This window comes from Microdochium trichocladiopsis, assembly GCF_020744255.1.
Source record: "Microdochium trichocladiopsis strain MPI-CAGE-CH-0230 chromosome Unknown B0I36scaffold_1, whole genome shotgun sequence".
In the NCBI taxonomy this organism is placed as follows: domain Eukaryota; kingdom Fungi; phylum Ascomycota; class Sordariomycetes; order Xylariales; family Microdochiaceae; genus Microdochium; species Microdochium trichocladiopsis.
In genome coordinates, this window is record NW_025763544.1 from 5559271 (window position 1) to 5576197 (window position 16927).

The 16927-nt window shown below is 56.9% G+C and overlaps 3 protein-coding genes across 3 annotated transcripts; 1 reads left to right on the forward strand and 2 right to left on the reverse strand.

The window, feature by feature from the left end:
* Window positions 1-6936: 6936 nt before the first annotated feature.
* B0I36DRAFT_282294 (uncharacterized protein) lies at window positions 6937-10642 on the reverse strand (the record flags this gene model as incomplete). The annotated part of the gene is made up of 5 exons (XM_046151507.1): window positions 6937-8201; window positions 8282-8567; window positions 8644-9091; window positions 9152-9898; window positions 9962-10642. The coding sequence occupies 5 exons, from the start codon at window positions 10640-10642 to the stop codon at window positions 7157-7159; spliced, it is 3207 nt and encodes a 1068-aa protein (XP_046019437.1). The 3' UTR covers window positions 6937-7156.
* Window positions 10643-11159: 517 nt separating this feature from the next.
* Window positions 11160-11999, forward strand: B0I36DRAFT_312733 (uncharacterized protein). The gene is made up of 2 exons (XM_046152536.1): window positions 11160-11245; window positions 11317-11999. Exon 2 carries the CDS (start codon window positions 11570-11572, stop codon window positions 11912-11914), a length of 345 nt encoding a protein of 114 aa, XP_046019438.1. The 5' UTR covers window positions 11160-11245; window positions 11317-11569; the 3' UTR covers window positions 11915-11999.
* Window positions 12000-12224: 225 nt separating this feature from the next.
* On the reverse strand, window positions 12225-16413 carry B0I36DRAFT_358558 (P-loop containing nucleoside triphosphate hydrolase protein; the record flags this gene model as incomplete). Its single annotated transcript, XM_046157984.1, has 3 exons — window positions 12225-15220; window positions 15293-16220; window positions 16276-16413. 3 exons carry the CDS (start codon window positions 16411-16413, stop codon window positions 12225-12227), a joined length of 4062 nt encoding a protein of 1353 aa, XP_046019439.1.
* Between the last annotated feature and the right edge of the window lie 514 nt (window positions 16414-16927).

Consider the following 16927-nt stretch of genomic DNA (forward strand, 5'->3'; position numbering starts at 1 on the left):
GCCGAGATCGGTTCCCACGTCGGCTGGTCCCACCCCGTCCACTTGACGAGGGCCAGCCGGGGCCGGCCTCGGCCCCTTCCGGTTTTAGCAGCCAAGATGCTGTCCACTCCATACTCTTCCAGTCCGGGGCCTTCCGGATCCGAGCCTACCTCGACTGGTCCCGGGTTGGAGACCCCCCGGTCGTGGCTCGGGAGGGGATCGTCGGCAGCTCGTTCGACAAGGTCAACGTGAAAGGTTTTATGGACATCCCCCGGGACATCAAGTTGTACTGTGAGCGGGGTCGGGACGCCGGTGACCTGGTAGCGACCTCTAACCCAGTCAAGCTTTTTACTAGGGCGCTGTGTCTTTAGGTTTCGCAGGCTAAGCCAGACCCAGTCCCCAACTTGGAAGCGTTCCGCAGGGCGGCGGACGCGGTCTGTGGCGTCCTGTAGTTGCTGCTGAGCGAAGGCGATTGCGGCTTGGGCTAATTCAGTCCCATCCCGGAGTCTCTGCATAAACGCTGTAGCTCGCCCGGCGGGGCTGTTCGGGCTCGTGGGGCATGCCTTAACCGATTGTATAGGTTCAATATCGAAGCCGTGGAGGAGCCTGAAAGGGCTCACCTTTGTTACGGATGAGTCCCGGTTATTGAGGGCTAGCTGGCAGGCCGGTAGGTGTAGGGGCCAGTCTAGCTGCGAGAAGGCTACGACTGTTCTTAAGGTCGCCTGTACTTCTTGGTTCGCCCGCTCCGTCCCGCCGTCTGTCTGGGGGTGGTAGGCTGTTGATAGCAGTTGCTCTACCCCCGCGAGTTGACATAGTGTCCGCCAGAAGAAACCGACCCAGTCAGACCCCCTATCACTTATTATTTGGGAGGGGAACCCGTGGAAACGCCACCAGACTTGTTTAAACCGTTCCGCGCAGGCGTCTGCCCTCATTAAGGTCATCGCTTCAAGCTGTACGTACTTAGATAAACGGTCGGTAATTACCATTAGGTATCTAGGGTCTTCATTAGACCTGGCTGGTAGGTCCGTCATGAAGTCGATAGATATCTGTTTCCAGAATTGGTCGGGTGGGGGAAGGGGTTGCAGGAGTCCCTGTCTTCTTTGCCGCGAAGCTCGGGCTGCTTAGCAGGTACAGTTTCGGACTATCCGGGCCGCGGTCTAGGACATTCCGTCCCAGTGGAAGCTTCTTCGCAGGATATTGAAGGTCGAGTTCCGTCCTGGATGTCCTGATAGTGGCGAGTCGTGGGCTTGCTGGGCGAGGCGTGTAGTTAAGGGTTCTACGGTAGGGACCCAGATCCTCCCCCTGAACAAGAGAGCCCCGTATGCGCTCAGTGTACAATCCGCAATCTGGGCGATAGTCTCTGCCTCTTTGGAGAATTTCCTTTTCCCCTGCTGGACGTCGGTGAGGCGGACCCTATAGGCCCCGTCCTTCGTTACTGCCTCGTCCCAGAGTAGCTGGATATCGTTCTCAGTGAAGAGGTCCCGTCCTCGGGGAAGATGCGGGGCGCCTGTAGGAGGGGGCTCCCCTGTGCCCTCTTCCTCCCCCAAAAGAGCAACGGAGATTGGTTGGAGTAGCTGTCCTAGCCGCGGCTCGCTATCGGCTGCGTCCTGATCTCGCCGTGATAAGGCATCGGGACGGAGCCCTTGTGCCCCCGGTCTATAACGGAGGTTGTAGTGGAACAAGGATAGAACCTCTCCCCATCTCGCCTGCCTCTCGCTTAGAAGCCGTGGCGTAATGAAGTACTCGAGGTTCTTATGATCTGTGAGAATCGTAAACGGGGAGGCTACGCTTCGCAATTCAGGGGCCCACGCTTTGAGGCAGGAAATCACAGCGAGCATCTCCTTATCGTGTATCGGATAGTTCCTCTCCGCGGGCGTTAGGGCCGCTGAGTGGTAGGCTACCGGGTGCAGAATGCCGTCGACATACTGGGAGAGACATCCGCCTAGCGCTCGCCCTGAGCTGTCAGCTTCGACAACGGTTTCACGATCAGGGTCCCACTGCGTGAGGACCGGGTACGAGATGAATATACTCTTCATATCTTGGAAAGCCTTCTCCTAGTCGGGCCCCCAGCGGAATGGGACATCCTTGCGCGTGAGCTGGGTGAGAGGTGTGACCATGTCGGAGTAGTGGCTTACGAAGTCCCGGTAGAAGTTAGCAAACCCTAGGAAGCTCCGTACCGCGCGGACATTACGGGGAGTTTCCCATTCGGAGATGGCCCTAATCTTCTCGGGGTCGGGTCGGACTTCCTTTCCAGCCTTGACGATGAAGCCGAGGTACTTTACTTCCTGCACCGCGAATTCGCATTTCGCACGATCCAGGAATAGTCCGGCGTCTAATAACCGTCCTAGAACCTTGCGGACCTGGTCCATATGTTCTTCGCGGCCCCCAGAAGTGTAGATCAGTATATCGTCTAGGTAGGCTGTAACCGAGTCCATCAAGTCGTTACCGATAGCCCGATTAATATACCTCTGGAAGGTAGCCGGTGCTCCGGCTAGGCCGAATGGTGTAACGAGCCACTCAAATAATCCGAACCTTGTACGGAAGGCTGTTAGGTACTCTTGGCCAGCCGCGACGCGGACTCGATGGAATGCAGCCCGGACATCCAGCTTTGTTAGCCATTTCGCGCCGGAGAGGTTCCGTAGCGTTTCCTTGATAAGGGGAAGCGGGTATCGGTCCTGGACTGTAATCTTATTGAGGGCGCGGTAATCTACGCAAAACCGCCACCCCCCCCCGGGTTTCTTTACAAGAAGGACTGGGGCCGCGGTCGCAGAGGAACTTGCCCGGATCCAGCCCTTATCCTGTAAGTCGGTAATCTGTCGTCGGAGCTCTAAGAGGTGATCCCTTGGCATATTGTAGAGCGGCCCCACCGGTAACTCGTGATCCTTTCCCTCCTTATCCTTCTTAAGGCGGATATGATGGTCCATAGGGCCCCGATGAGGGGGTAGCTGAATTGCGGTATCCTTATCGAACAGCTGCGTAAAGCCTCTAAGTTCCGGGGGAAGCGGTTTCTCCTCGGGCTCGACCGGGTTCCTCGCCCGGATCGCCGTATTAATATCGTGGATACTAACCGCCATTACAGTCCTTCCCTCCTGGCCCCCTTTCCGTAGGAGGCGTCTCATTACCGAGCCCGAAACTCTAGTTAGGCGCGAGCGCCCACCCCTCTGTTCGGAGGTCCTTACTTCGAGGTCCCAAGCCGCACCGATATTCAATGTTCTCCTCTGGGCGTCCATCCGTACTCCCCAGCGTTTAATCCACGGGAGGCCTAAGATTAGGTCTCGGGAGAGCCCCGGGATAACGTAGAGGGCGGCTGGGCATGTCCATCCATCCACGTCGAGGTACGTGCGGACGAACGTTTTGATTGCCGGGGCGCGGGGAAGGTTCCGTGCTACCTTCAACTCCCGCGGCGAGTGGAGCCTGATTCCTTTCAGACCGAGGCCTCGTGCCGCCTCCTCGCTAATTGCTCCGTAACAGTCACAACCGCTGTCGATTTGCACGTCGAAGGTTTTCAGGGAATGGACTAATATCGGCACTAAGAATGGTAGTTCGTTCATTTGCGCTTCTATCTTCCGAAATTCCTCCGCCCCTTGGGGACCCTGTACTTCGACTGATTGCGGATGTGACCCTGGTCGCCTTGGCCGGAGACTTAGGCCAAGGTCTCCTCGTTTTTTGTGTCTTCGCGGTCCGACTCCGGGTCGGAGTATCCCTCATCCACGGTCAGTGTCCGTACTGCCGTCGAGGGGCGTATCGCGGGGGCGAGGTTGCAGTCCTGAGCGAAGTGTCCTTTGGCTCCGCAACGTAGGCAAGCCCCTTGCTTCCTTCTTTCGTCGAGGATCTCCTTCGAGACCCAGTTAGCCCTCCGTTTGGGCTGCCCGTTTCCGCTCCGTGGTTGGGAGCGGCCCTGGCTTTTCTTACTGGTGCCGTGTTGAGTTAACGCGTTAACTCCTGTCATCCGAGTATCACCCTCGTTGTCTACGAAGCGAGTCCGCCTCGGGGTCGGCGCATGGCTTGGGTGATAGCGAAACCGTTCTTCCATTCGATACGTTTCGATATCCGTCGCGATCGATCGGTATTGGTTGACCGCCAATTCGTAGTTATCCCTGGAGACCCCGGCTCCTACGCTCTTTTCGCGGATCTCCGAGGAGAGGGCTCTTCGGAGACGGGATAGGCGTATTCCGGCCGACCATTCGTGCCCCCCGCTAGGGCCATTTTTTGCTCGAAGCGCACGAAGAATGTTGCGAAGGACTCGTTCTTTCCTTGCCGAAGATTGTCGAGTTCCGCTTCAGCAACCTGCTGTCGGTGGGGGTTCCCGAAGACGGTCTCGAGATACGATAGGAATGCGTCCGTGTTATAGCCTGTCCCCTCCCCTGCTGCTTCGTAGTAGGCCGCGACTTGCGCCTGGACCTTAGGGGAGAGATTCTGCCATAGGTACACCCATTGGTCCTCTGCGGACCCGATGAAGTGCTGGTCGGCTGTAAGCTTATGTCGGATAGTAATCTTCCAGGCCGCGAAGGTTTGCTTGTCGCCATTATAAGGCTCTCCTTTCGGGAGCGGTTTCCGTAGGGTGAGCGGCGGTGTCGGATTAGGGTATGGGCGAGTCGAGTTGGCGGGATATTCGCGTGCCGGGCTTATCGAGGGCGGGGAACGCCCTGCACCGTCCGTATTTGCGTCGCCGGGTGCCCTTGAAGGGAGCGGTGTCTGCGCTGCCCGCAGTTGTTCGATTTCGACGCGCATTCGGCTGAGTCGGTCTTCGAACGTATCGATGCCTGATTGGTGATTGGATGGGGAGCCGCTAGGGAGGGTTGCTTCGTACGTGGCGCGGAGGTCGCGCATCTCGATCTGCATAGCGTCGAGCCGTGCTCTTAGCTCATCGACCTCGGCCATATCCGAGGACGAGGAAGTTCGTAGTATGTTAAGTACTGGCCCTAGGTCTGAACAGATACTAGGCGTATTAGATTTACTACGAACTTGGGAAATAAAAGGAGGTAGTTCGCACTCTCCGTGAGCGCGTTACGGTTTTGTTAACCCCCCCTGTCTCCCCTTTTTTGACCCACCTAGGCTCGGGCCAGAGCCCGAGCCCGTAACATTTACTACCTAAACTAGTAACGTAATCCACGGGTAAGCGGGTCACACGGGTGAACGGGTCACCTTCCAGTAACTCGTACGACAATATATAAGACAATTTAACCACAACGCCTTAAATCAATTCAAACTATTCAGAATCCTCTTCTTCAGAGGCAGATACAACTTTCTGACACGTACGAGCATTATGACCGGGCTCGCCGCAGACGCCACATCGTCGCGCGCGCGTTTCGGGCCTCCTCGTACGACCACTATTCTGACTCGTTTCCGCTATTAACTGCTGCGTCGCATCGATTTGAGCCTTCAAATCCTTTACCTGATCAATCGTGAGGGACCCTCCTTTCTATAGCTGCTTTCTTTTCGTACGACGACGGCGGCTGAGGCGGTCATTTGCATCTCGAAGTTCGGCGAGCTCTTGGCGCATAAGGTCATGCTCGTGTACCATCATTATAACTCCTTTTCTCAGCTGCCGTAGGCTCTCAACAATGGACGACGGTGAGCTATTCTGGTGTCGTACGATGCGATTTTCAATATACTTCGTCTGCGATTCGGTCTCAATTAGGTTGTTCGGCGTCTTTGAAACCCATGGGGGTGGTAGTCCAGCAGAGGAACCTGGTGGTGTCGGCGTATGAAACTTCATATCTAGCTGCGAAATCACATAATTCGGGTCGTACGGTACTAGGCCTGTCGCTCTGAAGCCTGCCTGGATGTTTGATTTGGTCATTGCAGCGTCGTACGCCTTATAAAAGGCTGGGAGGAAGTCCTCCTTTGAAACGTGGGTTACGTGCGCCCGCATTAGACCTTCGATTTCTTTACCGTACGCCCGTTTCAGAGGTCCAAAACACCCAACATCGAGAGGCTGGAGCTTATGCGACGAATGAGCAGGCATACAGAGCGTGACAATATTCTGTTCCTTGCAGTAGAGCTCGAAATCGACGGAATGGTAGCTCTCGTAGCCGTCGAGGATGAGGAGGCGGTAAGTGCCCTTCGTACGACTCTTTATATAGAAATCGAAGTGTTTTACCCACTCTAGGCCTCTCTCGTTCATCGTCCAACCGTTCTCTAAAAGCGCGATTACCCAGTTAGCCGGTAGAGGGCTATTCGCGGTCCAGGAGTCGAGGTGGACCTTCCCTACGAAGATGATATACGGCGGGATCGAATAGCCGTACGACGCAATGCCCTGGATTACTGTAACCCATTCCTAATTCCCTTGTTGTACGGCTCTTGGCCTCCCGCGTCGATCGGAGGTCGTAACGATAGTTTCGGCGGAGATTTTACCCATCGCGAAGCCCGTTTCGTCGAAGTTGTAGATATCGTCATTGTGGATCCCGTATTTCGCGATTATGTTTCGTACGAGCTCAAACCACGCGCGATACGCGTCCGGATCCTCGCAAAGGACCCTCTGGTAATCGATTCTTCGATTACAACGCGTACGGAGCTCAGGTCGTCGTTGTACGAAGGTTGAGGCCCAGTTCGTTCCAACGCGTGGCGCGTCGCGTACGCGGAGGAGTCGATCCGCCATTTCTCGAACACCACTTAACCGCGGTGGAAACGAACGCGAATCTAGGTCGAGTACGTATCGTACGATACTCTCCTCTTCGTATGAGGTTAATTTCTGGCAGGGTGGTCGGGTGTCGTGTTTCGCAGCTCGGCCGTGGTATCGTTGCTGGAGTGTCGTACGAGATACATTATAGATCTGCGCAGCCTTTCGTACGCTTAATTTTGGGTCGGATTGGAGCGCATTTAACGCTAGAACCAAATCACTTTCAATTGATTGTCGTCCCATGATTGGAGGTGGAGAAAAAGGAGAAGGAAGTGAACCTCAATTAAATTGCAGTAAAGTGACCCGTTCACCCGTGTGACCCGCTCACCCGTGGATTACGTTATATATACCTTTATTTATAATTTTCCTAGCTTAACTATTCTTATCGTTTACGAATAGACTTAACTAGGCCTTTATATCTCTTAAGATAAAGAAGTTATAAGAGTATGAAAATCCTTACATAAGCAGCGATAAGAAATGACCCGTTCACCCGTGTGACCCGTTCACATGTGGACTACGTTATCTACTTTGCTGGTTATGTTGGACATTTGACCTTTAATCATGCTTGGCGCGCTTCTCAACATCCACGCCACCACCACCACCAGTGTCTCCGTCTCCTTGCCTGGCGGTTGTTTGTCTGGCCCCGTGTCTTGCCGCTTCCTCAAAGACAGTGCTGCTCCCATCACCAGTACTGCTGCTACTACTCGAGCCATCGTCTTGTCGGCGAAGAATGCCACCGACGTTGGCATCCCGGCTGTCGTTGACCTGGAAGCTGAAGTCCACCACGCCCACGAGATCGCTGATGTCTGCCGCCAGGCCCTTCAGGTCGTCACAGATGAGCGTCGAGCACACCTGCAGGACCGCAAACTCGGCGTAGCCGCTGTCCGTCATGTGCTTGGCATCCAGCAGCTCCAGCCCCTTCCGGTTGCCCTGGCTGTCGCGCATCTCCTCGAGCATCCGCGTCAGCGCGTACGGCTGGGGCGAGGGGAGGTTTGGCGGCAGGGAGTGGCCCGAGTCGAGCGCGTTGGAGAGCATGACGAGCGTGCAGATGATGTCGTCCTGGGACTGGTGCGACTCGGCCAGCAGCCGGCGCATGGCGCGCATCCAGGTCGAGCTCAGACCGCCGCCGCTGCCGCCGTCGCCGGAGGACCCGTTGCTGGAGCTGTAGGCCGGGTTGTCAATGGTGTGCTCGATCAGAGTGAGGTACGAGTTGATGCGCATCGACCGGAGGATGATGTCCTCGTATGTTTCCCGGGGGAATGCGCCGCCGATAGTGGGCTCCCACTTCTGGAACTCTGCGTGCTGGCGCAGCGACGGCAACAGGAGCATCAGCTTTGCGCTGAGCCGCCGCTGCTGTTTCGTCAGCGTGTGCGCGAGCGTGCCCTTGATCTTGGAGTCGCCGCCCTCTACGCCGTCAAGGGTCACACGCATCTTCTCCTTGATCACGCCAAAGTACTTGGCGAGGAGGAACAAGGTGGCCGAGAGGTCGCGGCGTAACCAAGTCCGATCTGTCACCGGAGACGGGAAGATTGTCCAAAGGAAGGCGACAAAGCAGCCGCCTGCGACGGTGGCGACGCGGTAGGGTGCCAATTCGTAGATGCTGCAAGCAGGCTCTGTCAGCGTTGAATGTGGTGATATGGGAGAGAAGACCGCAGTCGTTGACACACGGGGAACACTCACGGATAATATGGCTGTCCATTACGCTCAGACAACGCAATGCCGAGTTTTGCAGTTTGCAGCTCGTAGCCGATGATCAAGACGTGAGTGATGATGCAAATGATGGACGCCTGTAGGTAAGCTGGGTACTTGAAGAAGAAGAAGTACTCAACCGAGAGGAAGACAAAGAGGAAAACCAGGACTCCAGGAGTTTTGCCGTTGACGATATACCAGTTGACGAGCGAAACGACCATGGCTACGATGGTGCCGCCCACACGGCAGAAGAAACCATATATCGACTGGCCAGAAGCTGTCGCAACACTCTTGTCAGTTCGCAGTTCGCGCACAAGGTCATAAAACAATCGTTCTGACACGGAAGAACTCACTCTGCGTCATTGCAAGTGCTACCATGATCATAGCCCACACCAGCCGCTGCTCCTGGAAAAACACATGGGAATCCTCAAGGAAAGCGACAATGCCAATCGTCATAGTTGCGCACGCCACCCGCAACCCGAATGCAGACTCCTTTGACGAGATGACGCGCGAAATCTTTCGCAGCACATTGCCCGCCCGCTGCCACGCGGTGGTGGGTAGCAGGTGCTCTGGGTCCTTTTTGGAAAACCCGCTGCCAGTATAGACGACGGCGAGGCCTGGGTCGAAAAGATCGGCGTTCTGGTCTTGCGAGCGATCCTGGTTCTCGAGGATGCTCGTGATCCACTGCTTGAGCTTTTTGTTCTTGGGGACTATGAGGCGGTTCTTGGCCATGGTCCCGTCCTCGGTACGGTTATCCGCGTACTCGACGAGTTTGAGGACGGCGATGCCTGCGGCTTGCATCTGTCGGTTACATTAGCTAACTTTCCGCGTGGGAAAAAGTATCTGGGAAGGAGAACCTACCAAAGTCTCAATATAGAGAAGGATGAACAAATGCTGGCGCTCGTTCCTGTGCTTCTCCTCGTTCTTGGAAAATATGTCAATGTCCTCTGCGTGGTCGTGTGCCAGCCCAATTTCCCGAGCCCAGGCCTGCAAGATCTGCTTCCTGACAGTGTGGAATACCCGGAGCTTGCTCCTGAGTATATTCGCGAACTCATCGTCACCAGGCTTGACAAGATCACCCTTGGCCTCGACATCCACTTCGGCTTTGTCCTTCTTATCCTTGCTCTTCTTCCTCGCCGCACTCTTGGGCTTGGGTAGCAACTCGAGCACGATTCCGGCATGCTCAAGACCTTGGTCAATAGCTTCAGCCAGGATGCGGAACGGGTCATGGAGCTGCTTCATGACACTATTCCAGACCCTCTTCTCCTCCAGCTTCTCGCTCAGCAAGTCGAGATCAGTGTTCTCGTCCGTCACCCAGCCCCTCCTCTCGGCAATGCGCTGGAAGATGTCAATGATGGTGCCGATTCCCGACGTCGCGATGACGACGTCTCGCAGCAGCGCCGTGACGTGCTTGAAGTGCTTCGGCTGCAGCTTGCCCCAGGCCACTTCGCGCTGCGCAAATGGCAGGTCGACCTGGATCTTGCCAAACAGCTCGCGGATCTTGAAGATGGTCTCTTTGACGGCCTGGGCTTCTGCCTGCGAGTTGGGTGTGGCTTTCTTCTGATTCTTCCTCTTCTTCATCGTCGCATCACGGTCCCGCTTGCTCTGCTTGCTGGACTTATTCCTGCCCGCGTCGTCGAGACCGGTGGCTGCACTTAGGAACGCGGGCACGGCAAACATGTCCTCTCTCTCGAGACTCTCGAGATACGCCTTCTCCTGCTGGACGATGCCTCTGAGCAGCATGACGAGCCCCTTGAGCTGGCCCGAGGCGACCATGCGGCTGGACGTGGGGAGGATGAGCAGCGAGACGCCAATCGCAAGCCCAAAGGCCGTCAGCATGGCGGTGTAGAGCTGCTTCATGAACGCCTCGAGGGCCGGGACGCTGGTCATGAGGGGGCTGTACGTGGCCGAGATGTTGACCAGGATGGTGTACACGATGACGGGCAGGTTGAGGCTCGGGTTGCGGGCCCTCAGGAAGTTGCTGAACCAGATGTTGACGAAGAGCCAGATGCCTGCGACGGCGGACTGGCTCGAGTTGTACCCGGAGGGGCGGGACTGGGTGTGCTCGCGGGCCTTGTATGCGGACCAGAGGGCGAGGACGCCGACGGCGGCGCCAAAGCTCAGGCCCAGCAGGTTGAGCAGGACGCCCTGGACAAACTTGCCGCGGGGCATGATGGGCATGGCGAGGACGGAGATGATGCCAATGACGTAGCCGATGGTGACAAAGTAGCCTGCGACGGCGTCGGCCTGGAACATGGCGAGGGCGATGGTGGGGGCGACGGCGCCCTTGAGACACATGAGGATGATGAATGGCTCGATGCCCAGCCTGGCGAGGAGGCCTTTCTTGGGCATTGCGCCGGCTGCGGCTGCGGCATGGTTGTTTTCGGGCGGCGAGGGCGGCGCCGCCGTGCCGCCTTTTGGGTCGTCGCTGCTCTCGGAGGCGTGGTTGCCATTGTGGTCGGACAGGCTCGTGGCCTTGCCAGAGGTGTCGCCAGTGTCGGCCATGGCGTCGTGTGGTTGTGCGCCAGCTTAGAACATTGTCGGTCGGGAGCTAGAGAGGCACGTGTGGTTGTCAATGGTGCCGTCCGTCTTCTGACCCTGGGCAGGAGGAAAAGAGAGGGGAAGCAGGAGGTTCAAGAGCAAACGGCAGGATATTAGAGTGCACCCAACAACTCGAGGAACCCTGCCCGGCCGTGAAACCTTGTGGTGATGGCTACGGCCTACACGGGCTAGCCTTAGCGCGTAGCGCGCACATGCAGGCATGCCATTCGGCGATCTCTCCTCAGCCGGGAAAATCGACACACGTGCACAATTGTCCGTCCCTCAAGGCGCACCCACCTCGCCAGATCATTGTATACTGCGTCCCCCGAATTTTGACGCCGTGCCAACCCTCTCACACCATGCCTAGATAGCTACCAGAACCAAACGTCTGCTCCGAGTATCTGGGTGGCCTAGGTATTCGTCCTCTCCCGCTCCTATTGATGAAAATATCACACCAGTGATCTGACCTGCCAGGGGACGACCAGAAACGCGGGCTTACTAAGACAACGTCGCAGCTAGACCAGCACACGAGTCGTGTGCATGGACGCACAATGCACATCACAGCAATATGGCTTTTTGTTCTCTCTTTTTCCGTTACTGATCTCGAAACCCCCTGCTCCCCTGTTCCCCTTCCATTCTTGTCCTGATTGATCCCTGCCAAATGGCCAGGTACCACTCAGTTACACTTGTCTAATGGCGACCTCCAAAGACGGAGCTCCAGGGCTGTCACTCATTTGAATGCTATATGAGTACGCATCCCAGTCCGCGCCCCCCCACGCACCAATTGATCTCCCAGCGATTCCCTTGGCCACTGCAATGACCAAGAATCCAAGTCCTCCAGCAGGAACTCATTTGCTCTACCTCGGGACGTCCGGCCTGAAATGGAGAAACTGTGCTGGAGCTAAATATGGAGCTACGGTAGCTTGGGAGCTGGAGAGAGAAATGACGTCAAGTGCGGGACACAGCTCGGGGACAGCTGCTGTGTGTGCTATGCCTCAGTTGCTGCGGGTGGCTTTTCCCCTGATGCTTGGCGCAGCATGGCGGCTCCCCCACAAAGCCAGAACCAGACTGCCGAACACATGAGCACTGCTCGACAGTGACCACACCTGGCAAAGGACATGCCTAGAACGGGACGAAAAGATTCATGACAGGGAGATTCGGACCATGATGCCAGAGTCTGCTTTTTATTCCAATCAGAACACAATCACGGCCCACCGTGCCATGCTAATAATATACAGATGATCACCTAAGGGAAAAGGGTTCTAAAAGACTTGAAACCCCACGCTCGTTCTTCCCACGAGTCCAGTCTGTCCACCATGCTGTCTTCCCACCATTTCCCACTTCCACTGCAAATAAAAAGTAATCGCATCGTTCAAGCTGTCCATGAAGCTGCTCACCCATCCAAGGTCTGGTGCATGACATTGATCCGGTAGCTCTCGCTGCGCACCAGCAGCTCCTCGTGGCTGCCGCGGTCAACGCACCGCCCGTCCTCGATCAGGAAGATGACGTCGGCGCGCCGGATCGTGTGCAGGCGGTGGGCAATCGCCACCACCGTGATACCCCGCGCCGCCTTCTCCAGGCCGTCCTGCAGGAGCCGCTCCGACTCGGCGTCCAGCGCGCTTGTCGACTCGTCGAGCAGCAGCAGCCGCGGCCTGCGCACGAGCGCCCGCGCAATGGCCAGGCGCTGCCGCTGCCCGCCCGACAGCTGGCTCCCGTTGGGCCCGCAGTTGGTCGCGTACCCTTCCGGCAGCGCCGTGATGGTCTCGTGGATGTTGGCCAGCTCGCAGGCCTGCTCGATCTCGGCGTCGGTCGGGTCCGGCGCGCCCGGCCGGGCGCCGAGCGCCACGTTGAACCGGATCGTGCCCTCGAACAGCACGCTGTCCTGCGGCACGAGGCCGATGTCGTCGCGGAACAGGGGCTCTGATTTGGCAGTGACGTCCAGGCCTCCGACTTCGATGGAGCCGGACGAGACCGTGTACATGCGCTCGAGCAGGGACACAATGGTCGACTTGCCCGCGCCGCTGGGGCCGACGAGAGCGCAGAACTGGCCGGCGCGGATGTCAATGTCGAGGCCCTTGAGGATCTCCCGGCCCGGTCTGGCAGGATAGGAGAAGTGGACTTGGTTGAACTTCACCGGGATGCCTCCTGCGGTGGCGGGAGCGCCGCCCTTGGACTCGATGGCTGCCTCGGTGTCTCGCGGCTTCAGGGCTTTGCTGTTCCACGACTTGGTCGAGCCGAGATCGATCAGGTCGAAGATGCGACCGACGGCCCGGCCGGCTCTGGTCACCTCGGACGACAGCGTGAACACGGACCCCCACAGCTGAGCGCTGACGAGCAGGGCAATAAGCACAATGAAGAACTGCGTCTGCGTGTACTCGCCGCGGCCGATCAGGGTCGAACCCCACCAGTAGAGCAGCGCGTAGATGAAGTTGTTGAGACTGAAGGCGATGGCCAGCCACAGGTTTGACCAGATGCTGGAGCGGGTGAACTCCCTGCGCGGCGCAGCGAGTGCCCGGCGGTAGGTGTTCATGACCTCATGCTCAAGTGACAGCGCTGCGACGGTCTTGATCGAGTTGACGGCCTCGACCGTGATGCTGACGGACTTTTCAAACGCCTTTTCGTGCCGCTCGTTGAACCGAGCTTGAACCAGGATCTGCAGGCAGCCGGCGCCTAGCATCAGCGGGACGGTGGCCAGGCACACGATTGCAATCTTCCACGCAATCACGTGGGATAGGATGATGGCCGCGACAAAGTTGATGGCGATCGAAAAGATTGTTCCGATGATAGACCCGGTGAGCGCACCAATCGAGGCGGAGTCCGTGGTGAGGAATGTGAGCAATCCTGACGGACTCCTGCCCTCGGACTGGTGCCATTGAAGGTCCTGCTCAAACAGAGATCTGAAGGTCAGGATGCGGATCTTGTAGAGGACTCTCTCAGCCACGGCACCGAAGAACGACCAACTGATGCCGTTGGCGAAGAACTCGACGATAGCGAGGGTGAAGAACATGAGGCCAAAAAAGCTGCCCGCCACGCGGATAGAGTCGGGCGTGTTGCATGGGCTCAGTGCGCCAATCGTGTTTCCAAAGATGACGGCCGAGCCGGAATAGGTGCCGCCCACTACAGCTGCAGCGAGAATTGCGATGACGATCCACAGCAGGTACGGGCGCGAGACTGAGCTCATGCTCTTGATCGACTTCCAAGCCGGACGCGTTGCTTTGCTGTCCTTGGTTTGTGTCTCGGCCGGCTTGTCCTCCCCACCAGACTCAAGGTTGGTCTCAGCGTCCACTGCCTCGGACTCAACCTTCAAGGCATGCGACACTTTCTCGGAATCCAGGTCGAGGCTCTTCGAGTTTCTGGCAGTTGTTGTGCTCGATGTCTCGGAGCCGATGGACTGGAGACGGACCAACGCGGCATAATCAGCATCCTTGGCCAGCAGCTCGTAGTGTGATCCCTGCTCAATGACCTTGCCATTTCGCATGACCACAATCTTGTCGGCATTCCGGACCGTCGCCAGCCGATGTGCGATGGAGATGACTGTCCTCCCCTCCGTGGCCTTTTCAATGGCACCCTGGATGCGTTGCTCGCTGGCAGAGTCCAGTGACGAAGTGGCCTCATCGAGCACGAGGATCTTGGGATCCTTGACGAGGGCCCGAGCAAGGGCTACGCGCTGCTTCTGCCCACCGCTGAGCAGGTCCCCATTGGACCCCACGAGGGTGCCGAAACCGAACTCGAGACTGCCGAGGAAGATACCAGCATCGGCCAGGCTGGCAGCACGCTGCACCAGACGTACAATCTCCATGGCCTCCGGTCCAGCATCGCAAGCCGCGACCTCGAGGTCTTTGCCGCTGCGGACTGCTTCCGCGACTTCTTCCAGTTTGGTGCCGAGGAGCGTCGCCTGGAGGGACTCGTGTTCGGGACGACTCGAGTTGACCAAGCCGAGCGCGATGTTTTCGAGAAGAGATCGGTCGAGAAGCAGAGGATCCTGCTGCACCAGTCCCACGAAGCTACGCAGATGCCTGACATTGACTTGCTTGATATCGTGGCCGTCAACGCTGACAGAGCCCTCCAGTGGATCGTAAAGACGAGTGACGAGGCCGGCAATGGTAGACTTACCACTACCAGAGAGTCCCACGATGGCTGTGTGTTGGCCCGCTGGGAATTCCAAGGTGACGTCCTGGATGACTCGGACATCGGGTCTAGAGGGATAATTGAAGTGGACCTTGTCAAGTCTGACCTCGCCACGGAAGTTCCCGATTTTGTTAGAATGCCCGTCTACAGTGCCATCGATCTGTGAGCGGCGATTCATGTCCGCCTTGAGCTTCTCCAGCGCACCAGCCGCCGATGCGAAGAACTGAAGAAAGGGAGAGATCTGGCTGAGAATCAAGGAGGCTATCATATGGTAAGGTCAGCTTTTTTGTGTTTACAAGGCAGAATACCAGGAATGCTGAAGTCATTACGTACCATCAACAAGTAGAAAGATAACAGTGTATGTGCTGCCAACTGAAATACCGGACGTGATCCCAGCCACCGTATTGGCGATAGACTGGCTTGCTTGCCAGTAAGCCAAACCGCTAGCCGAGAAGGCAATAAAGTACAGCAGTCCAGACTGAATGGCAGCCGCAGTGGCCTTTCTAATTCCATGGGACTTGGCCCCCTCAAGACTCGTTGCGAACTTCGCCTCAAGGCGATCGTTTGCTCGAAACGCGTGAACGACCATGACATTGGAAAGGGACTCCATGGCGACTGACGAGGCTGCAGCCAGGGACTCGGAGGCTTGCGTGGCGTACTTGGACACAAAATGGCCGCCAACCCAAGTCATAAGTATGAAGCATGGGAGTAGGCACACCAGCATACCAGCCAGGCGAGCGTCTTTCGTGAAGGCCACAATGTACGATGTGACAAACATGGACGTTACACCAATGTACGTGCCAACCTTCTCCGAGGTGCCGGCCTTGATCGTCGCAATGTCGGCACTGAGCCGCGAAGAGACCTCCCCAGCGGGAAGCTTGTCAAAGTAGGAGACTTCCTGCCGAAGAATCGAGCGAAAGTACTTTTCGCGAAGACGATGGGCGAGCCGGTCGCCGAAGAGGTTCCAGCAAGTCATGTGTACGTAGACGCCCGTGAACTGTGCCAGGCCGAGCACCACGATGTAGATGATCTTCTGGTTGGTGGACTGCTGAAGCTCGGCAGATGGGGCAGATGAAGCGCTGACATCGCATGTGGCAGCATTGAGATCGTCAATGACCTGGCCGAGGAAGATACCAAGGATCGGAAATGGCACGCCCGAGCCAATAGCGAATATGGTGCCACAAACGAGCAACGCGATATCGATCTTCGCCGGCTCTGCGTAGGTCAGAAGGTGGAAGTACCGGAAGAGACCACGAACGAACTGGTCCATAGTCAGCGTAAGGCAGTATATGATTTGCCGTCTCGAACCCATTTACCTTGGAGAGCCTGGAAGGCTCTGTCGCTGGCTTAGCCACATCGCCGCTGGATACACACTGCTGATTCTCCAAGCGAGGTTGACCTCCGGCCTCAGCCTTGCCAACCGCGGCTCCTACCGGCTCCGGGTCTATGCTCATCTTGCAAGATCGGTCACTTGAAAAACTTGCGTACAAGTCTCGCCAGTGGTCGTTGGCTTGCAGCAGTTCCCGTGCGGATGAAGACGTTTGAGATGAAGGAGCTCATGTACAGGAGATATTCTGCAGGATGGAAGGTTCAACAAAAAATGTCATGGAGAAGCAGGGTCCCCCGAAATTGTGGCCAGTCAGTAGCTCGTAAGGCGCCAGGGGGTTCGCCAAGCGCCTACTGAAAAGGAGTGGATCATCTGTTGCCTCCGCATAATGGTGACCAAAGAAACGGAGGTTCCTTGTGGAGTTGCCTTTTCGGCGCGGGTCACTTCTGGGCTAAACACAAAAAGTCCAGACGGTGTTTCTGTGCTGTGACAGAAGTCTGCCGAGAGCCTCCCACCATGACACCCGTCAATATCATGAAGCATGGTAAGGTGGAATGTACCTGGGTGCGAGGCAGTCACTGTGCAGGTAGCTCGAACAAATCATCCGCGGCTCTGAAGAACACCTTCCAAGCGATCTCGGA

Excerpts from the sequence above, each read along its gene's own strand:
- B0I36DRAFT_312733 (XM_046152536.1), top strand. The coding sequence starts at position 11,570 with ATGCTATATGAGTACGCATCCCAGTCCGCGCCCCCCCACGCACCAATT.